This window comes from Myotis nattereri, assembly GCF_964212035.1.
Source record: "Myotis nattereri genome assembly, chromosome: 16".
NCBI classification, from domain to species: domain Eukaryota; kingdom Metazoa; phylum Chordata; class Mammalia; order Chiroptera; family Vespertilionidae; genus Myotis; species Myotis nattereri.
Window position 1 is genome coordinate 52,043,017 of NC_138091.1, and position 22,392 is coordinate 52,065,408.

The 22,392-nt window shown below is 59.2% G+C and overlaps 1 protein-coding gene across 1 annotated transcript; it reads right to left on the reverse strand.

Moving 5' to 3' along the window:
- Window positions 1–2,999: 2,999 nt before the first annotated feature.
- On the reverse strand, window positions 3,000–22,291 carry CDC42EP4 (CDC42 effector protein 4). Its single transcript, XM_081108840.1, has 2 exons — window positions 22,183–22,291; window positions 3,000–5,766 (listed from the first exon to the last, which is right to left on the reverse strand). Exon 2 carries the CDS (start codon window positions 5,661–5,663, stop codon window positions 4,599–4,601), a length of 1,065 nt encoding a protein of 354 aa, XP_080964966.1. The 5' UTR covers window positions 5,664–5,766; window positions 22,183–22,291; the 3' UTR covers window positions 3,000–4,598.
- Window positions 22,292–22,392: the final 101 nt, after the last annotated feature.

Sequence of the window (22,392 nt, forward strand, 5' to 3'; positions counted from 1 at the left end):
GGAGGGCTGGGGGCTGGCCCTCCGGAGAGTTGGTTTTATTGATCTGTGTCTTGGCCTCAAGCCTTTGCGTCATGCCGAGCAGAAAGGCAGCCTCTGGGGTTTGGGTGACTGTCTCTTCGACGTCACTGGTGTCCAGGACGTTGCCTGGAGCCCCCGCCCTGCCCCCTCCAAGGGTCTCCCAGGAGCCCGGCTCTCGCAGACCCAGGGTCAGAAAACGCTGAGCTGCCTCTGGGGCCATCGCCAGTCTCACAAGAGGCGGGTTTCCCTTTTCGCTTTGACTGACAGGAAGCTCCGAGCCCAAGTTCCAGCCCGCCTCGGAGAATCGTCAAGGCCCACCCCGCACCAGTTCTCTTCGTCCTCTGCTTGTTGGCTGCAGCCTCATTCTCCCTCTGATCTATTTTTATTCTATTGTGACTTACCCCGTTTTGTAAGCGCCTCTAATCCTTTCTGGAACAAAGCGGGGCATCAAATCAAAACAAGCTTCAGCGGGGCCCTGTGGCCTTGAGGGTACGTCTGAAGCTGCCAAAGTCATTTCAGGGTTGGAGCCCTGCCGGAAGGGAAGGCCACTCTCCGGGCCCCTCCTGGACCCTCCTGGCCCCTCCCGGGAGTCTCATCTCGCACAACAACAGCTCAGTGAGTTAGAGCAACAGGTTTCAGAGGCAGCACCACCAACACCCATCTGCCTGCAAATACCTTCCCTCTCCCCAAAATGTTCCTTCCAGCCTCCCATCTGGCTGCTGGCAGGCGGCCCCGGGGCCCAGAGGAGACTGCAAAGGGGAAGCAGACAGACAAGGCCCTGTTTTCATTCCTCACTGTCCGCTCCTGCACCTTCTGTGGGAGCCGGGCCCTGTGGGAAGCTGTGTGTGAAGGCTGAGTGAGCCAGGGAGGGGTGGGGAGAGCAGCAAACACCTGAAAAGGTCACCCCACCCACCCCGCCCCCCTGGCCACCCCCACGACTACCACACGCCCGGCCCTGTGAGCAGCTGCGCCCCATACTATCCGCCGGCTCAAAGCCAGCCCAGTCCCTTTCGCAATCTCCGCTCAGCTCACTCATGGGACTTTGGCCGGCGCCTTCTTCTCCCGGTCTCCATAAAACGGAGACGGGGCCGGCCTGGCGAGCGAGATTCAGTGGCTGAGCTGAGCATCGACCTATGAACCAGGAGGTCACGGTTCGATTCCCCGTTCGATTCCCGGTCGGGGCATGTGCCTGGGTTGCAGGCTTGATCCTAGTGTGAAGCGTGCTGGAGGCAGCTGATCAAAGATTCTCTCTCATCATTGATGTTTCTCTCTCTCTCTCTCTCTCTCTCTCTCTCTCTCTCTCGCCTTCTTCTTTCCTCTCTGAGATCAATAAAAAATATTTTCAAAAAAACGGAGGTTTTGAACCTGACCCTGAGGTTTGAAGATGCTGAGAACCCCCAGCCTTCGTGTGCTGACGCCTCCATTCATTTTTGTCCACGTTCTCCTGGGGACATGGCCACCCTGGTGAAGAGGAGGGGGTGGCTGGGTGTGTGCTGCTGAAGGTGTGGGTCTAGTGAGGTCTCTCCCCAGGCCCCTGGGGCGTCCTGAGTGGCTGGCATTTCTCCATCAAGTCAGTAAGCAGGCCTGGGGCTCGGGGCGACTGGCTTGCTTCTCCCAGACCCTCGGGAGCCCTGCGCCAGTGGCTGCCGGTGGAACGGGCGTTTACACTGTCTGGGAGCACAGCCCCCGCTCAGGTGTCCTCCCCTCACCTGCCTGGGCCCCCTCAGCCCTGCATTCGCCTCTGCAAGGGCCTAGAGCTAGGCTGCAGCGCCCAGGGGATGTGCTGGGCTGGGGATGTGCCCAGTACCCCCGCCCCCAGGGCCACCACACGTCCGCTCTTGACTCCTGCCTCCGTCTCAGCCGCGTCCCTCATTAGCTCTAATGAGCCAGACTAGGGACACAGGAACATTTTAATTGTGCTTCTCACTGCTTCCCAGGACGAAGATGAGTGCCGCCCAAGTTTCTCTGTGGACGCCAGTGAGAGGGACAGGTTTTCCAGGGACTCAGCCACATGGGCCCCCACATGGAGGGGCGTGCGAGGGCATCAGCTGGCAGAGCCAGCCCTGCCCAGGCTGACTCCTCCTCTCAGAGGTGCCATGGCGGAGGGGAAGGTGGGTGCCAGTGCCAGGAAGGGAAGGTGGTGAGGCAGGTGGGTGGGGGAGTCGCCGGGTCCCCACCCAGGGCAGACACACCCCTGACCTCACTTTCCCGAGTGATGGAGCTTCCAGGCGCCTGAGTGATGAGGCCAATGTGTTTATTGAATATATTTTTATTGATTTCAGGGAAGAAGGGAGAGGGCAGAGAGAAAGAAACATCAATGATGAGAGAGAAGCATTGATGGCTGCCTCCTGCACGCCCCCGACTGGGGATAGAGAGCCTGCAACCTGGGCATGGGCCTGACCGGGAATCGAACCGTGACCTCCTGGTTCATAGGTCGGCGCTCAACCACTGAGCCATACCTGCCGGGCGCACACGCGCGTTTTGAACCAGCCACATCCTGACTCCATGACTTGGTGATCGGAGAACGTGGCCGCCCGGGCTCTCAGCACATAGAATGGGGGCACCAGCGTCTACCTCCTGGGCCCAGAGGCCTCTAGGTTGATTCTCCAGGTCAAAGGGTAAAGGGCACCCGCTGTGTCCTGGTGGCGACACATCCCATGTGTGTGGACACCTGGGGCTTGGGAAAACATAGCCTCCCTCGGGTTAGGAACAACTGTGCCAACACCAGGCCAGGGACCATGTCTGCAGCCTCGCCCTGTGGGAGCAGCAGGATCCCCCATAACAGGCGAGGACACTGGGGCACAAAGCAGCAAAGTGCCCAAGGGCCCCCGGGGCCCTCAAAGGCCCAGAGCCCCTGAGGCCTGCCCAGGCCCCAAAGGCACTGCGAGAAGCCACCCCAGGCCCCCGAGGACCCCTCCCTCACCCCTACCCACCCACAACCTGAAATAAGCCCTCCCAGAAACAGAGATGAGCACCAGACATGCTATAGGGCTTTTTTATTGTTGCCTTGCTGTTTTAACAATTTCATGAAAAAAATATACAGTTCAGAATCTGGGACGGACCGCCATCTGGATGGGGCTCAGGGGCAGCCGGGGGAGTGGAGGGGGGGGTGCACTACTGGAAACCAAGCACCCACAGGGCACTGGGACCAGGAACAAGTTAGTGTCTGAGTCAGGACCTGGCAGAAAATGGGAGGCTGGAGCGGCCACGCCCACCCACCCCGGCTGGATCCTGTGGCAGCCAGCCCCGCCCCCACTGGCTGCCAGGGGACAGAGGCGGTGGGTCAGCCTGTTCCCAGGACAGAAAAGCCATCATCAGTTAACCCTGGGACTCACACCCGGGCTCCTACGCAATCCCCTTGAGCAGGGTTAGAGGACATCGGCTGACATCTGCAATTCAGAGGAACAACAAATAACTTTTTAATATAAGCATGTTCCGTATGGCAAGGGGGCATGCTTATACCGAAAAACTATCCTTTTGTTTTGTTGCTAAATCTGGCCACCCTGCTACCTCTACCCGCAGGGCCCTTGCCCCAGCAGCTGGCAAGAGGCCTGGGAAAGGAAGAAGTCGTCAGGGGGGAGCGGGGAGAAGAGGGAATAACTCAGTCCAAAAAAAAGAAGCATTTATCTCCCCCCCGCCAGGAATGATATATTACTTTAAAAAAGTCATTTTTCAGAAATATTCTAATACACTGGATGCCTTCCGCTGTTAACAGCTATGGGTGGAGGGGGACTTGCACGCAGACACGCACCCCATACCATTCTAGGTAAAGTTCGGAAGCACCGAGTAAAGTGTCTGAAAGGATGTTCCCTCTGATGGCAGATCTGTCGCTGCTCCTGATGCTGCTCCAGGGAGACGGCAACCCACCAAGGAAGAGCGAACAAGAAACCCACGGAGCTGCGCGGCCGCGACAGTCTGCTAGTGTCCTCGGGCAAGGCCCCGTCCCCCAAATTCAAGAAGCCCAGGGCTTCGGCTCCCCGCCCTGTCCTCCTCCCTGGGAAGGGGCCGCGGTTAGTGTTCAGGGCTGTCAGTCCGGCTTTACTCCAAGGATCCAGGCTTCCTGTGCTGGGGCAGGCGGGGGAGGGCGGGGCCGGGACGCGTGCCCACCCCATGCCTCCCGTGACACACATTTACCGGGGGAAGTCACTGTCAGGCCACAGCAGAGCTCGGGGAGGGGGGGGGGGTGTAGAGGGGAGGGGGTGGTAGGAGAGCCGTGTCCTTAGTCCTGGCCAAAGGTCGCAGCTGAGCCGACCTGCCCCGGTGCAGGCGGCAGGCGGGAACTCAGGTGGACATCTGGCAGCCATCTGAGGCCAACGTGGAGGAAAGGAAAAGGATTCCTGCTGTAAGAACACAGCCCCGTCCCATCCTACAGAGCTCAGGGAGGCCGGGCTGTGGGGCAATGTGAGGCACCAGGGCCAGCTCCCCAAGTCCTCCCCGGGCCCCAGGCTCGGCCAGCACCCCTCATCCGTGAGGCCCAGGGTCCGTGGCAGAAGCCAGGCTCTTGGCTGCCCCTGAACGGGAAGGGGGTGGGCTGGAGGCAGGGAGACAGGGCCAAGAGCAGGGAGCCACCTCAGCCGGCCTCACACTCGGATCTCATCCTCCTCCTCCTCATCCATGAAGGAGAACTCCTTGTCGGGCTGCCTGGGGAGAGCGGCCCGGGCCCCCTCCGGCCCCTGGAAGGCGGGGCTGCGCTCCTCCAGGACGCTCGAGGTGCAGCTGGACAGGGAGCTGCTGTCCCGCGTGGTGTGGCTGCCCATGCTGCGGGCGGAGCCGGGGCTGGGGGCGGCCGCCGCCCACCCCTCGTCCTGCAGAGCCTGGGGCTGCGGGGGCGAGTCCTGGCTGGCCTTGCCTTCCTGCCTGGCCGGGAGAGGGGCCCCCGACCCAGAAAGGGGAACCTTGGGGAGACTGCTCGGCTCCTCGTCGCCGTGGTAACCGCCATCCTCTTCCTCTGGATCCCACTCCTCCTTGTTCATGATGCTCAGGACGTCGCCCAGCATGGAGGGCCCCAGGTCAATGTGGAAGGACATGATGGACTCCGCGTGCTTCAGCCCGAAGCCGGCCTTGGGCATGACGGGCAGATCCGTCAGGTCCCCGAAGGCCCGCTCGTCCAGGAGGGGGTCGAGGGAGTGGGGGGAGGTGGCCCCGTTCCGCCGCCGGGGCCCCTCCTCCACCCCGGCGGCCTCGGGGTCACCCTCCCCGCCGCTGGCCTTCTTCACGGGGCTGGACGACAGGCTCTTGGGCAGCTTGGCGGCGCCCCTCTCCGCGGCCTCCTTCTCGTTCAGCTGGGGCAGGGACATGGCGTTCTTGACAAACAGGGCCGAGTCCCGCAGCGAGCCCAGCATGTCCCTCTGCTCCCGGTCCCCCCGGGTCACCGACTGCGACCGCTTGCTGCCCCGGAACTTCCGGGACAGGAGGCCGCGTTTGGAGGACGAGGTGGACGCCTGCTCGTCCAGGGACTCGCCCTCCAGCTCCCCAGCCTTGCTGTTGAGGAAGGAGGTGTCCCCGAAGGCGTCCCCCGCCCGGCCCACGTGCATGGTGTGGCGGAAGTCGCCCAGCGGCGCGCTGATCATCTCGGCCGTGAGGTCCGCGCGGGAACGGCGCTTGGAGTGCACGGAGCTGGACACCAGCTGCTTGAGGATGGGCATCGTGCCCGAGGGGGGGAGGCAGGGCCTCCGAGGCTGCAGGTGAGGCTGGCGTCAGATGTGAGGTCCGGCGGGTGGAGGGGGCGATGAGGAAGGGCTCATAGAGCTGCAAGAAGACAACAGCAGGAGAGGGTTAACCTGGGCTGGCCTCCTGCACAAAAGCCCATCTGCCAGCCCCGGGGCTGTTATTCAAACCCCAGCTCCCACCCAAAAGAAACAACAGGACAGGAGCCAGCAATCAAAGCTATAACCCCACCCTCTTTCTTCACCCACAGGTTCTCAGGGGCGGGGACTGCTGTTTGCAAAGCTGTTTGGAGTTCAAGGAGCCGCAGACACACATTCCCTGAAACCTGAGAGAGAGAGAGAGAGAGAGAGAGAGAGAGAGAGAGAGAGAGAGAGAGCTTTCTTCCAAAGGACTATACCGGCCCCGCCTTCCACACCTCCGCCCAGGCCCAGCCAGGATCCTGCCAGAGCCAACAGGACCGCATTTAAGGAGGTGGAGGTGCAGTCCCGAGGCCACAAAGCAGTGAAGGAAAGAGTCAGACTGGAGCCTAGGACTCGGCTCCTCTGAGCAGCACGTCTGGAGACACGCGGGAAGTTCTTCCTGCTGTCTGACCTCGATCTCTGTGAAGTCAGTGGACACCTCAACCTGAGTCACCGTCCTCAGAGGAGGGAGAGGACAGGACAGGCCCCAGGGCGCTGCTGCCTGGCACCTCAACCCACGTGGGCGGCCCGGCTCACTTTCTGAATCAGAATTGGGGTGGGGTTGGCTGCAGGATTCACTGAACCAGCTCCCCAGCCTTGCAGTCCTTGCTGGGTGTCCCTCAGAGGAGGATCCCGCCTGCGATGTCTCCATCGTGGGGCCCAAGCTCTTTGTCAAGGATCCACCCTCTGCCCCTGGGGGAGATCAAGACTGGGAGACTCTCTCCCAATTTCTTTAATCACTAGGGGTGCAAGGAGGTGGGGACCTCAGATGACCCAGCTCCCTGGGATTTGTGGAATGGCAAAGGGCCGCCTGAAAGCATGAGGCACCACCCAGGCAGCTCCTGGCAAGGGTCAAGTTCAAGTTCACTGTTGGAGCCAACCGGGCCCCTTTCCCTCAGGAGGGACCTGCCCCAAATGCTAAACCCAACAGCATAGGACCGAGCAGGGTGGGGAGAGATGGGCGCAGGGACTTAGCAAAATATATGGGTGAGGGGCGGTTCTGGGTCACCAGTCCTGCTAAGAGCACCGTTCTCAACAGCACCCTCATTGCAGGCCCATCCTTCCCCCGTGCCAAGTTCAACCCGTGGGTGTCCCACCCGAAATTCTCCCTCCCTCCCAGCCCCCGCTACTTCCCCCAAGCCAGGCCACCGCATCCCACCTGCCCCGACATCAGCCCAGCAGGCCTCCCTGCTGCTCGTGTCCCTTTCTAGTCCATTAGCTAAAACAAAGCCCTACCGGACTCCCCAGGGCAGATGCCCTGGTCCAGCATCGGTCGCTGCATCCCTACTCGATGTCACCGCTCGCTGCTCCCCTATGCCCGCACTCTGCCCCGGCCCTCTCCTGGGCTCCAGGACTGGACACACGCAGTCCCCGCTGGGATACCATCACCGGGCTCACCCAGCATCCTTCAGGGCTCCACCGAGATGCCCCTTCTTCTGGGAGATCGTTCTTAGCCAGGTAGAGAGAGTCCTGCCAGCCTCCTCCCCTTCCACCCCCCCTTCCCCCGCAGCAGGCACATTACACTGTCCCACCCCTGCCGGCCGGACTGCAATCCCCCCCTGGGATGGGAGCTTCCAGAGGGTTCCGACAGGCCTGCTCACCGCCGGATCCCACCTTCCAGTGCAGCGGTCGCCAACCGGTGGTCCACGGGCCACTGGTGGTCCTTGAGGTCCGAAAGGCTGGTGCCCGCTGTTCTAGTGCATGACACAGCTGGCCTCAAACACCTCCCCTCCCCTCCCCAGCCCGAGTGTCTCCCTTTCGCCTTCTCGAGGCCAGGGACAGTGCTGGCTTCGCTTCCGCCGACAGCCCGGCTCCAGGCTCCCGGCCTGACCTCTCTGTGTCCTCTAACCCCATCCCACGCTCTCCTCCGGGCCCAGCTGCTGAGGCCAGGCTCAGGGCTCCCCCCTCCAGCAAGTGCCCCTCCTCCCCGAAGGCGGTCACGCTGCTCCTCACTCCAGCAAAGTTCTCCAGGCCCCAGGGCAGCCCTGCCGCCAGCACAGGGGACCTGGCCGGCTCAGAGCCAGGTGAGGGCCGTGCCGGAAGGCCTTGGCATGACCCACCATGCCGGGCAGCTCTCCCTCCTCGCTCTCTTCTTCCTCCCACCCAACCCCAGGAAAAGCAGCTTCTCCTACCCTACCCTGCACCCTCCTGCCGCCCACGCCCTGGGACCTGGCCTCTCAACAATGAGCCGGGAGCAGCCAGACCAGGGACTGGCAGACACTTTCTTTCTTTTTTTTAGAAACCACCCCAAAACGGGGTCTCTTTTTTTTTTCTTTAATGTATTTTTATTGATTCCAGAGAGGAAGGGTGAGGGAGAGAGAGATAGAAACATCAATGATGAGAGAGAGTGATTGATGGGCTGCCTCCTGCAAGCCCCCCACTGGGGATCGAGCCCATAACCCTTGACCGGAATCGGACCTGGGACCTTCCAGGTCCCAGGTCAACGCTCTATCCACTGAGCCAAACCGGCGGGGCTGGCAGGCATTTTCTACGGAGGGCCCGACAGTCGAGATTTCCGCTCTGCGCCTGACAGCGTCTTCGCCGTAGCTATGCACCGCCTCTGCAGTAGGAAAGCAGCACCGGACTCCATGTGAACGAACGGGTGTGGCTGCGTCCCAATAAAACTTCATTTCCCAAGACAAGCGGCGGGCCGGATTTGGCCTGTGGGCCATAGGTGGCTGAGCCCCTAGATCAGACACATGAAGGGCACTGGCCGTGGGGTCCTCCCCTCACCACTGCTCCGGGCCCAGAGCTCTTTCCCCGTGCTCCAGGCCTCCGGGAGGTAGCGTCCCTGGTCAGCTGCCAATACCCAAGGAGCAGCCCTCCCCACTTCCGGCTGGGGAGGGCGGAGTCCGGAGAAGGGAGGGGCCCGGCTGCTCCCTGGAGAAAGTTCTAGTCTAACCCTGGAGCAGATCTGGCCAGTGGAGCCCCATCATTCCTCCGGCGGGGCTGTCCTGTACGCGGTAGGATGTTAAGCAACATCCCAGGCCTCGACCCATCCGATGCCAATTGCATTGCTTCCCCAGCCGTGACAACCAAAATGTCCCCAGAAATGCCAGGTGTCGCCTGGGGGACAGCATCACCCCTGGTCTAAGAACTGCTGCCTGGAAGTGAGGACGCGCAGGTGAAAAAAAAAGCCGGTGAACAAACAGGAAGAGAAAAAGGGGGAGGGGCGGGAGGGGACATAAAGAGTCAGACTGGTGCGAACAGGGGCATGACGCCCAGAGTCCCTCGAGGGTTTCGACATATGGGCAGGAATCCCCAGGCCCAGAAAGCAACTTGCAGCCTGTGGTTTCCGATCTCAAGTGCTTGTTAGAGAACAAAAGGGAAACCGCAGGCCCAGCTGCCCAGGGCTCAGCGGGATGACGTGGACCCTGCGGCCACCCACAGGGATCGGGTACCCCGGCCACACGGCCACAGGACAGGGGGTCTCCTCGGAGCACACCCTCCCGGCAGGGCTATGCAGCGGAGTGACGGGTCCGCAGGGAAACCCCTAGACCAGCCGCGGGCACCCAGGGCCCTGCAGGGCCCGACACCCCAAGAAGGCAGAGACAGGTCTGGCCTCTCTGTGGCTTGTGCAAAACCAACCATCTTCCGTATCCAGCACGAAAAGGTCCCGAGAGGTGGGGCCCAGCTGGTCCCACAGCCCAGTAAGGAGGGGCTGCAGGACCTACTAGTCCCAGGGAGGGGCTGGGGCCCTGTGACCCTAGAGCTGGAGAGCAGACTGGACAGGCCAGGCTTGAGGGCGGGTGGGAACGCATGGGGCTGTTTTAGGCCCCCGAGTGACGACTTCATCCTAAGCTTCTAACACAGCGGTTCTCAACCTGTGGGTCACGACCCCTTTGGCGGTCGAACGACCCTTTCACAGGGGCCGCCTAAGACCACCCTGCTTATCAGATATTTACATGACGATTCATAACAGTAGCGACATGACAGTTATGAAGTAGCAACGAAAATAATTTTATGGTTGGGTCACACCATGCGGAACTGTATTTAAAGGGCCAGAAGGTTGAGAACCACTGGTCTAACAGAAGGATGTGGGGGTGAGATGAACACAGGTTCAAATACAAGCAGGTGACCCGGGCCAGGCGTGGGGCCAAGTTCAGGAGGCCGGGCACCCTCCCTCCCCCACAAGGGGAGCTGCCAAGGGAGCCGTGGCTCCGGGAGGGGGTGTGGCTCAGTGCCGTGACTCAGCTCTGGGGAAGTGGCTGAAATGGGCCTCAGAGGCCAGGGCGGCCACTCCCCAGAGCCGGTCCTGGGCAGGACACCGCCACCCACCCCGGAAGCCACATCCCACTCTCCTGGCAGTGACCACAGCTCTCCGCCTCTCCCGGCCTCTGGTGGAACCAGATTCCTCTACCCTCGGCCCCACTGACCACAGAACATTCCTTCAAGGCAGAAGCAACTGAAGGCCAGGCCCCCTGGTTGGTCCACTCAGCCCACACCCTGGGCTCAGCTCCGCTCCAATCCCATCCTGGGACCAGAGACACCCCCTCCCCCCCACACTGGCTCTTCCCATCAGCTTGTCCTACAGCCACTAGGCACACAGCAGGCCAAGTCCCGGGCAGGGGCCTGTCCCTGGCAGCCTGGCCCACGCAGGAGGTAGTCCTGGGGCAGCCAAGCAGGCCTCCCACTCTCCAGCTGACCCGCAGCTCACCCCAGAACACACAGGACACATGCTGCACACCCACTGCTGCCCAGCCCCCTCCACAGGTTCCCGGCTGTTCCAACCCTCCACCCGATACCAGCACCAGGCAGCGTGGCTGGACAGAAGGGGCCTCGGGCATGGCGTCATTTGTGGCTCAGAATGACCACAAGAGGCTTCATTCATTACTCTCTCTCTTTTTTTAAAAGATGTTTGTATTGATTTCAGAGAGGAAGGGAGAGGAACATCAATTGGCTGCATCCTGCACGCCCCCTACTGGGTATTGAGCCCACAACCCTCGAATGTGCCCTGATGGGGAATCGAACCATGACCTCCCGGTTCATAGGTTGAGCCACACCGGCTGGGCCATTCATTACTCCGTCTCTGCCTCACTCTTTCCCACTCTCTCTCATTCACTGCATACCCATCCATTTTCCCACACTCCTCTGGGCCCTACAGACACAGCAGTGAAACAGGGTTGGCCACACCCCTGCCTTCCCCAAACAGAGTGTGTGTGTGTGTGGGGGGGTGGGGTGGGGGTGGGGGGTAGAGAGCCAGGCTGTAAACAGGCAAACAGAACGGCACCTCGCAGTCCTCACTGTCCAGACGGAAACAAGGAGATGAAGCGTGGGTGAGAGTCGGGGGGCTGGGGGCCCCTCTGATGAAGGGGCACCTGTGAGCTGAGAACAGAAGGATGAGAGGAACCGAGGCTCGTCCAGAACATTCGGTGGGAGGAACAGCAGAGGCAAAGGCTCCGGAGTGGGAGCAAGCTGGTGACGTTTGAGGAACAGAGTGAAAACCCAGGGCCCAGGGACCCAGGGCCTGCCCTTCCGTAAGCCAGGTAGGCGTCTGGATGGAGGGCCCGGCCACACGGCAACCAGCAGCAGTTTCTAAGCGGGCAGGTCATCCAGGCTGCTTCTGCTTCTTTATACATATATTTTATTGGCTTCGGAGAGCAAGGGAGAGGGAGAGGGAAACAGAAACATCAGTGACGAGAGAGAATCACTGACTGGCTGCCTCCTGCACACCCCACACTGGGGACCGAGCCTGCAACCCGGGCATGCGCCCTGACCGGGGAATCGAACCACGACCTCCTGGTTCAGAGGTCGACGCTCAACCACTGAGCCACGGCGGCCGGGCCAGGGCACTTTTTGAAGGCAGAGACACCGGGAGCTGCGAGGGCCCAGATGGAGGAGGAGAGAAAGGACAGAATCAAAGGGGACTCCGGCGCCCTTTTCCAGGGGTGGGTCTCGCCTGGTGGGCCATGGACCTTTCTCTCTGGGACAACCAACACGCCACAACCAGGTGGAACTTAACTCTGCCAGAACGGGGAGGCATTCTGCTACCAGGTCTGTCAGCTGGAACAAAAGGGGGTTGTGCAAGGCACTGGGTAACACCCGCCACGGCTCTAAGAGGCTAGGGACTCGGCTCTTGTCGCCAGGGGAAGAGCCGGTGCTTCCTGGAAAGCTCAGCAGCCTTATCCTGCGAAGATAAGAAGTCCCCAGCAGGCGGAAGAGTGTTTTATTCCACCAGCGACAGGCCCGATGGCCGACGGGAACGGCAGGCGGTGTGACGCCCTGGCCCACAGAACCACCTCTCGCCCTCGCGGGGACCCCCCGTGGGGCTGTGCTGTGCTGCTGGCGGACTTTAGTGCTCTGCAGAATGTTTAGCTCCTCCACCTGCTCCACCCGAAACCCTCGAGTTTGAAAGTGTCTGTTTGCATCTGAGCCCAAACAGCCACAATTAAAAAAAAAAAAAGCTCAGGACGGGAAATGATCACCACTATTACTGAGCCTGTGCCACCGTGCGTCTACCCGTGTCAGTGTCTCCTTAAAACACGGGGTGTGGAGCGACCACACGCTCAGAGACGGAGAGACTAAACTAAGGGAATTGCCCTAGGCCAGTGATGGCGAACCTATGACACGCGTGTCAGAGGTGACACGCGAACTCATTTTTTTGGTTGATTTTTCTTTGTTAAATGGCATTTAAATAGATAAAATAAATATCAAAAATATAAGTCTTTGTTTTACTATGGTTACAAATATCAAAAAATTTCTCTATGTGACACGGCACCAGAGTTAAGTTAGGGTTTTTCAAAATGCTGACACGCCGAGCTCAAAAGGTTCGCCATCACTGCCCTAGGCCATGGACTGATGCCAGGACTGTGTTCCCACACCAGGGCGCTAGCCAGGCTAATAGCCACAGCACATAAACAACCTGGAACACGTAATTCACGTGTGAATAAACATACGTCTACAAGTACACATGCATACGTTTGTTTTTACAGGTTATTTGTGTCTACTGTCACGCCACGCATCGGTGAATGCGGCTTAGTCTCCCCCTTTTCAGGACCACCCCATGCGAGGCGACGTCTTTTGAGTTCTGGGGTTTCCTGCCCGCATCCCAGTGGATTTTCGTGCACACCCCTAAGGCGGTTCATTACAGCATGCACCGTGTCAGGGGAAAACAGGGGGCCGAGGACACCCCCGAAAGAACTCACTCCCCAACAACTGCTTCCTGATGCCCGAGCCGCCTCAACGGAGCAGGAGATGAGATGACTACCCACCCCCACCCCGGAGACTGGCCCATTTCCAGTGACACTGAAGCTCTAAGCTGGAGGCCAGCCTCCCCCACGGGCAACCCGAGGTGGGATGCTATCCCAGAGACTGTGGGTGGGTGAAGGCTCTACTTCTGCGGCTTCTACAGCCTCAGCTCAGGCGTCCTGACGGCTGCAGGGAGCAGAGGAAAGGAGAAAGGGCGGGGGTCACACAGGACAGCCAGCGCCCCCATGCTGCAGACCACCTGGCCGAGCGCAGAAGCAGCTGCCCACCAGGCAGTGCTGGGACATCGTAAATGCATGCCCCCATTTTACAGGAAGGGAAACTGAGGCTCAGACAGGGCGATTTCCTTCACTCGTTCCCACAGCTACGAAACAATAATCTGGACCCATTTCTGTGGGCCCTTGAAACACATCATTTTCTGTAGGAGGTCACCCCGCGCCGGCCTATTCAATGGCCACAGCTGAGAACGTGCACACAGAGGGAGGGGGTGCTCCAGGCTCCGATGGGCCCTGCCTGACCTGGATCTCATTCCAGCTTCCTGCTCCGAGGAGCCGCTCCGCCCTGAGGCAGCAGCCTGGGCTTCCCCACATGGTTAGGAGCGGGCTTGGCCCGAGGCCACGCTGCCAATGTTTTCCATGCCTGTCCCACTCCAGCTGCCAGCCTTGGTACTTCCACCTGCCAAGAAGACCAAAACCCTAACCCAAACGCTCTCCCGAAAATCTCCCAACCCCGGGGCCCCATGCGTGCTCCACCCTCCCCGCCTGCCTGCCAACCCAGACCTGGCCCATTGGCCCAGGGGTGCCACTGGCGAGTCACACGCTCTGGCACATCCCACTTCCTGGAGATAAATAAACATTCTCTGCTCCGTCCGTCCCTCTTCCTGGAAGAAAAGGAAAGTGAACAGGCCCTGGTTTCACTACCTGCTTCCCACTGCAGCTCGCACTCATTCCCCGGCAGGGCTGCTGGGAGGCAGGAGACAGGCGTGTGACTGGGGAGGGGTGTGGCCTGTCCCAGGTAAGCACGGCACCAGGCTCTTGTCCGGCAGGGCTCCGAGGGTGCACTGCACAGGGAAGAAAGAAACAGTCCAGGCCAGACCTTCTCAGCGACTTCCACTCTCTGCTGGTCTCTAGAGGTTATTAAATAATTTATTCCTTCTGTCCGATATGGCAGCCCCAGCCTCACGTGGCTAAAGAGCATCCGAAAGGTGGCCGGTCCAAATTGACACGTGCCGAAGGGTACACACCGACTTATACTAAAAGGAGAATGTGAAACAGCTCATTCACATTTTTATATTGATTACACGTTAAGATGATAATATCTATAACAATAAAAGTATAATATGCTAATTAGACCAGGTGGCCGACCATCTGGACGAAGCCGGGGCTGCGAGGGCCGAGCCCCCTTGCACGAATTTCATGCGTCGCGCCTCTAGTTTGGAATATAATGGGTTACATAAAATGTTAGTCACCTAATTTGTTTTACTTTTTATGTAGCTATTAAGAATGTCAGCTCCCCAGGGGGCTTACACGATCCTTCTATTGCAGAGTGGCGATTTAGACATTTCCCCCTTTTATGGGACAAGCAGTGCTTCCCCCTGTAGGTGAATAAATAAAGCCAACCATTGTTTACATTTGGGTGAAAATATGAACATGTTAGTAAATCATGTTACAGTATTTGAGATTAAATCCTAATAGCCTAAATTTTACATCCAGTGGGCCCCAGGTGAATGCCAGGCTCTTTCGTTTTTGTTTGAACTCTGTAACAAAAATCCTTCCAGCTACGTCTGCTCGAGTCCTTAACGATTTCCGGAGGGTGCACCCTTCCAAGTGAGTAGAATTACTTTGGCTTCTTCTTGCTGACTTGTTCTCCAGAAGGTTTTACCAAGCTACAGTCTCACTAACACGGGATGGACACAATCACCACCACCCTCACTTGTAATCTGCATGTCTTTGTTTACTAATGAGGGTAATGAGAACTTTAAAAATTGATTTTAGAGAGAGAGAAAGGGAGAAAAAAACATCTATGCGCGCGCGAGAGAGATACGTTGCCTCCCTACGTGCCCTGACCGGGGATCAAACCTGCAACCTTTTGGTGTACCGGATGATGCTCCAACCATCTGAGCCACACCGGCCAGAGCAAGCTACTTCCATTTTGACCGTCATATTTTGCAAAGATGTTGCAAATTTATCACCCACCCACTCACAGATGGTGATGTGGCTGTTTTCGTTCCCAGAGAGCGCTTATTAATGTTTGCATAGTCAAATCTGTTTTATGGTCTCTGGCTTTAATATCTTGAAGCAAAGACACGCCCACTCCCAACTTTATGAAAATATTCATTTCGAAAACTGTCAGGCAATTTAAAACTACTCAGAAAAACAAATCTAGAATGTAGTACACCAAACTAGAGAGGCCTGTGGCTTGTAAGATTGTGGGTGGTTTTAAAATAAAAAAAATTAAAATGTAACAAAAAGTAATGTTACCGATTCTTTACTGAATTGTTACGTGAGTTAAGTATCGGATGTGAAATTCTTTTATTAGTAGGGTAATATCCCACCTTTAACGTTTTCCTAAAATTTTCTGGGCTTTGCTATTCCAGATGGACTTTAGAAACATGTTAAGTTCCAAAAGAAATCCTGATGGGATTACATTGGAATTGAAAGGAAACAATAAATTAACTTGGGAAGAACAGGCCTTAGCACAACATCAAGTCCTCATATCCATCTATTCAGACATTCTCCATTAAACTTTGTGGGCTTTCCTCCTCCGAGTCTTACACATTTCTTGTCATGTTTATTCTGGGTTATTTTATGGTCTCTTGTTGTGAATGGGTTTTGCATCCTCCCCTTAGCTTTCAACCTTTCTTTTTAATCCTCCCCCGAGGAGGGAGGTTGAGGGAGAGAGAAAGGGAAACATTGATCGGCTGCCTCCCAGACGCACCCTGACCGGGAATCGAACCTGTGACCTTTCCGAGTACCAAACAGGACGACACTCCAACCGAGCCACCCCAGCCAGGGCCCTAATCAACTTGATGATTAGATGGCTTTGCATCCTCTGCAACTAATAGTAACTCTGCCCCCTCCACTCCTCATCCTTAAATTGTTCTATTTGCCAAAATTGCGAATACAATGTTGAATAATACCACTGACTCGGGACATCTCCAGAGGTTCAGGCATTTGCCGTGATAATCTAACCTTATTCTTCAGGACAGCAGCCACGAGCCACACGGGGCTGTTGGGTACCTGAAGTGTAGCTAGTGAGACTACGGAACTCAATCGTTTATATTATTTAATTCTACTTATTTTAAATGTAAAAATTGATGCTTGATTTAGTAAATGGAAATCCCAAGTATGTCTAAAACAGCTCGAGTATGTGAATCTACTTTTTCAACGGTACATTTTAGGAACTCCAAGTTCTGATTGCCTACGAAATTGAGCATCCAAATTGAGACGCGCTATGGGTATAAAATGCACACTGGATGTGGAAGCCTTTGTATGAAGACATAATGTAAACTATCTCATTAATATTTTTCTGATTACATGGTGCAATGACAATACTTGGGATGCGCGCGGCTAAGTACCACATTCAAGTTAATCTCCCCTGTCGGTAGTTCTTAACGTGAGAAATGAGAGCTGTGGAGTAACACCTCCCGGAGGGGCTCTGATAGCTACCCAGACGGGGTGCGGAGGAACCCCCTCTGGGAAATGGCATCCTGGACCCTTCCCGTGGACCCCAGGCGGACACGTGCTCCCCGCGCCCCCCACGGGTCCGGGAGGAAGTATGAGAAAGGGAACGAAGTCATTGAGCTTTGACTCTGCGCCTTATGATGATTGGACTGCCTTAAAAAAGTTTACAAGGGATACACTGTCTTCGCATTTGAAAGGCTTCAGCTCATACAGTCTTCCAAACAATCCCCCGGAGTTCTTACCATCACTCCCATCCTGCACACAAGGAAACTGAGGCTTAGGGTTCAGTGATCTGCCCGAGTCACAGGACTGCTGAGGGCAGAGCAGGAGGAGTCCAGGTTGCCTGATTCAGGAGGGTCACAGCATTGGGCCCAGGCCTCTGAGGTCCGATGGAGGTTACGGATGCATGAACACCCACAGGACGCATAGTTTTGCATTGAATTTCAGATTAAAATCTCTCTGGTCTGGTCACCCCATCCCACACCATTCCAGGGAACGTACAGATTAAGTCCTGGGGAATACAGATCGCCCCTCCCCCTTCAGGGAACCCCTCCAGGGCTGGGAATGGGCCTCTCCCCCCACTGTTCCTTCACTTGTCCCTGCATCCACCTCCCTCCTCACCCCAGAGCCCTGGCTCGGAAGGGAAGGGAAGGGAAGGGAAAGGAGTGAGCAGGGACCTGGGAGTGACAGGAAGCGACAAATCAGAAGTCAAGCCAATGAAGAGCCAGTGACTCAAGGATATTTGCAACTTCGCTTGTTTACAGGCTCTTCCTGGAGAGGCATTCTCCCCGCCTTCCTTCCCTCCCACCCCCAGCACAGGCCACCAGAGGGACAGCCAGGAAAGGGGAAGGCCTACGGCCTCCCGGTCCCCTCGCAGCTGGGGCTCCCTCCTCCGGGCGTGGCCGGGCTCCCCCTCCTGCCCAGGGCCTCAGGAGGAAGCGGCTGGGCTTGAAATCGGATCTGCCAGGCCCGGTCGGTTTCACTTCGCTTCTCAGGGCTCAGCTGAGGAGTCGGGACTAGAAGGACACTCTGGGGACTCCAGGGGGGCTGGGCGACCTGCACCCTCTCCAGAGAGGGCAGCAAATCTGGCAGGTCTTGGTCCAGCCAGAGCATACAAGGGGGCAGGGGTTGGGGGTTGAAGAGCAGGGACCCCTGGAGCCAGACTCCCCGGGTTACTGGAGCTGGCTCAGCCCCTTTGGGCAAGGTGCCTCCGTTTCCTCACCAGCTTTCAAAGTGACTGGTGACATTATGAATGCCGGAGCCTTAGCGTAAGGATTAAATAAGCTAATGCATGCCAAGCCCTCAGCACCCCAGCGCATAAGGCTATGATGCTGGACGGCACTTTCTCCGCCGCCGCTGCCCTGTGTCTACCCCTTGAAAAGTAGGAGAAAAATTCCAGCATCTCCAGGGACGCTCTGGCCATTGTCACTCCCCTAAGGACACACTATTGACCTGGGTCACACTTTCACTGCTGCCTGAGGACACTAAGCCAAAGTCTCCAGGGCTGACCCTTTCCACGTCCATGGGGGTCCCCAGGATGCACGGCGGGGGAGAGGGGTGCTCCAAGCTTCTGGAGCCCAGGTGCAGACTGCAGCCCCCTCTGGCTTCCCTCCCCGTCTCTTCACCTGTCACCTGCCAGGACGCAGGGCAATGCAGGGGCCCATTCTCAAAGGCAGGACTGAAACTCTGACTTCAGTTTGACCCGGATAAATGAGGTGGAGGTGAGAAGAAGAGTTCTCCTCCACAGCTCAGGATTTTGGGGGGCCCATGGGTGCTACTACCAGCAACAAATAATACACAAAACCTCAGCACGCTCAACGCCCCAAAAATACAGCCTTGTCCTCTGGACCTAACCAGGTTCTCATACAGGTGCCCGTAAGTTGTACTGCCAGCCCCCGGGTTCTCTGTGCTCTCAGCCTCCCTACCCCCGTCATTTGAGCATGAACCCCATGGGGAAGGGGGGCACCAGTCCCCTTTGGATGCTGCAGGACCTAGGCAACATTTTTTTTTATTTTTAAAATATATTTTTATTGATTTCAGAGAGGAAGGGAGACGGAGAGATAGAAACATCAATGATGAGAATCATTGAGGGGCTGCCTCCTGCACGCCCCCTACTGGGGATCGAGCGCGCCACCTGGGCATGTGCCCTTGACCATAATTGAACCCAGGACCTTCCAGTCCGCAGGCCGATGCTCTATCCACTGAGCCAAACCAGCTAGGGCCCTGGGCAACATTTTAGGGAACGGCTGGTGGAAACCACCAGGGCCCTATTCCCAGCAAAGGAGGGCTCGGATGCCAGGGCTGCTACCGGGCCTGGAGCCCCGAGTGCAAGCTGGCCGGGCCTGGGGGAGCCTCCGGTGCTACTCACCGGAAGGAGGCCCAGGGCTCCCCAAGACGCGTTTTTCAAGCTGTGGCTCGGGGAACGTGGGAGACCAATGGCTAAGCTTCCTTCCGAAGGCGCTGCAAGCGGAGAAGGGCCACGTCTAACCACACACTCAAGTCCCTGTGCAGAGCGGGCCTGGGGGGAGTCCTGGCTGGGGCTGGCCTTCAGGGTCTGGTTCCTCGTCCCAAGGTCAGAGAAGAGCCTTCCGGTACACAGGTCAGGAGACCTGAGTGGGGTCAGCGTTCTCGGCTTCCAGGGCACAGTTGCTCAACCCTGTCCCTCCCTCCCTCCGCCCAAGCCTTATCTCTGGCATCAGCCCAGATCCTGTTCTTCCAAGGGACAGACTCCTCCCTCCCCCACCGGGGACAAGCTCCTCGGAGCCTGTGGGAAGTCCGGCCAAGGAGCTGGAGTCACTGCCCAGCAGCAGTCCTGGGTGCTCTGGCCTGGGAGCCTCCACTCCCAACCAACCCAAGGGGGAGGGGGGGCGGGAGAGAGAGAGAGAGAGAGAGAGAGAGAGAGAGAGAGAGAGAGAGAGAGGCTGCTAACACCTTGCCTGCCACACCTAGGCACAGCCTGTCCCGGCCACAGAAATCAGCCAACCACTCAAAAGTGGAGGGAGGAGGTAGGACTCCGAGCCAGAGCCAAGCCCAGGCCCTTCTGGGAAAGCTCCCGACACGTGTCCAGAGGGTCTCAGATCCTCTCCTCCCAGATCAACTTCTGCCTGTGCTCCCTGCGCCGCCGTTTTGTAGATAAGACTCATCTGCGTGGGCCTCCTGGCTGGGTCTGGACATCAGCGCCAGTCAATGAGTGTGGGAGAGAATGAGGGGAAAAGGGCGGAAATCCCAGAAAAGGGAGGAAATCCCAGAAAACGAAGGGCACGCTCCAAGGGGAGGCCGCAGCTAGCAAAGAGGACAGGAGCACTCGGCGGTCAGTGGCCAGGGCCGTCAGTGGCCAGGGCCCGTACATTCAGATGTATCAGAGGGGCTGGGACTCCCCCAAACCGCCACCTCCTGGGAGCAGGCTCATTTTTTCATACTGACACCCGCCCCCAACCCTGGAAAGACAGGAGAAGGAGCTTGGGTACCTCCCAAGATGCCCTGAACCCCTGTTGTGGGAAGGAGCAGCTGCCCTCAAGGAGGAGGGCAGGGGTGAAGTCCAAGTTGGGAGGAGATAAACCACTCTAATCTGCTGGTCACATGCTGTTCACAGGGCAGCGGATGAAAGCTGGAACCCCAGGGCACCCCCGCACTCGGGGCACACTCACAGCGGGGGTCCTGGCTACCCCACGAGGACAGAGCCTCACCAGGGGCCTGCAGATGCCTCGTTTATTGTTTCGGGAACCCTGAGACCAGGGAGAGGTCTGGCTGGGCCCTGCCCTGGCCCCACAAACTCCCCTTTTGGGGGGATCCACAGCGCAGCTCCCCCTTCCTTTGTGCCCTGTTCTTTGTTCTCTTAAAATCCAGTCCACCCTGGCGGTGGTCCCCTCCTCCACCCCAGCCTCAGAAAGGGGCGGAGGGAGGCGCGGGGAGTTATTAGAAACCCAGGCTGTGCAAAGTTGCTTTGCGGGAGGCCCTCCTGCAACGGCCGCTCATTGTTTACGGGGCTGAATGGGGAGGGCTCGCTCTGGTCCAGATGGCTGCGGGGGGGGGCGAGGATGAGGGGCGGTCTCCCCTAGCACCCCAAACCCCCTAGAGAGGAGAGGGGCTTCACAGCTCAGGGACCCTGTCTCCATTCAAAAGCGCAGACACAAGGGCGAAGAATGGGCACCGTGGCCGCCAGCGGAGGCCGTGGGAGCCGGTCAGATTGCAAGCGGTGACAACCAGAAAAGAAAAAGCATTGTGTTCCCCCTCCATTCTCCCAGGGAGAGAAAGAAAAGTTCCAGGGCCCGCGCTGCCGTCTCTCACCGGGAAACACAGGGAATCTGGTTTGAGTTAGCGGAGGGCACCCCTCCCCCCGGCCCGGCCGGGTCTCACGCACACCCCAGGCTCCGGCTGCTCCGGCTGGGTCCTCTCCCAGGAAGCCCGCCCAGCCTCGGCCCCCCGCCCCCGGCTCCCACCCGGCACGCTGGGCCTGGGGTAGTCACGGGCGGCGGCCCAGCACCCAGGGCAGCCGGTGGGGGGCGCCCCCAGGGCAGGGGACCGTTTTTGTCCCCCCGGCGGGGGGCGCTCCAGGGAGGGGGCGGAGCCAGAGACGCCCCCTCGCAGCTCCTGCGCCCCCAGCCGGAGATAAAGTCCTTAGCCACCCGCCCCGGGCCCGCGGCCTCGCCAGGAGCGCCCTCCCAGGCTCCCGAGGGCCGCCCGCGCGGCCCGGCCCCACCCCGCCGGCCTCTCCCGCCTCGGCTTCCCGGCCTTCCCGAGGAGGCTGGCGGGGCGCATCGGGCGGGGAAGGAAGGGCTCGTCGGGGGCGGGGGCAGGCGGGAGAGTGTCTCGGCCATTCCCTTCCAGACGGCTCCTTCCCCCCTTGCCCAGGCCGGCGGCACAGGCCGGCGTGCGCTGCAGTGTGTGTACGGTCAGAGCGCGCGCACGCCTCCGCCACGGCCGGCGGATGATCCGGCTTTTTATTCATGGAGAACTCGGCGCACACACACGCCCCCCTCGGGGAGACCGCGGGCTGCGCGCGGCGACGCTGCTGCCAACACACACCCCGCGCCCGGGCAGAGGGTGCCCTTAACGCGCGGGCCCCCGTCCCACCGCACCCCTATCCCCGCCCCACCCCACCCCAGCAGCGCTCCGGCCGGGCCGGGGAGCCCCAATCTGGGGAGAGGAAATCGCCCGGCTCTCCGCCACCCCGCCTTCCCCCCCAAACCCCGCTCTCCTCGGACACAGGGTGCCAGACTCCCGCCCCGGCCTCGGCCCCGGCCCAGCCACCCACGGACGGGCGCGGTGAGAAGCAGCGGCGCGGAGGAGGGGGTCTCGGCGCCCTGGTCCCCGCCCCACACCCCCTATCGCGGCTTTCTCGATCCTTTCTGTCCCCCAGGAGGTGCGCGCCCCCCACGCCGAGCGCACCGGGACCCCGCAGGGCGCAGGTGTCGGCCACAGTCGCCTACCTGAGTCCCCGGAGAAGCGAGCGCGGGGCGGGCTCCGCCGGGCCGTCCGCTGGGTGGGCTCCGCGAGGCGCGGGGACAGCCAGCCCATGTCCGCGCCCGCGTCGGTTTCGCTCCCTCCCCGGCTCCCAGGGCCGTAGCCGCGGGGACACGCCCCTTCCAGGCTCCTCCCGCCTCCGCCCCGCACCCTCCGCGCGGGCGCCGCCGCAGCCA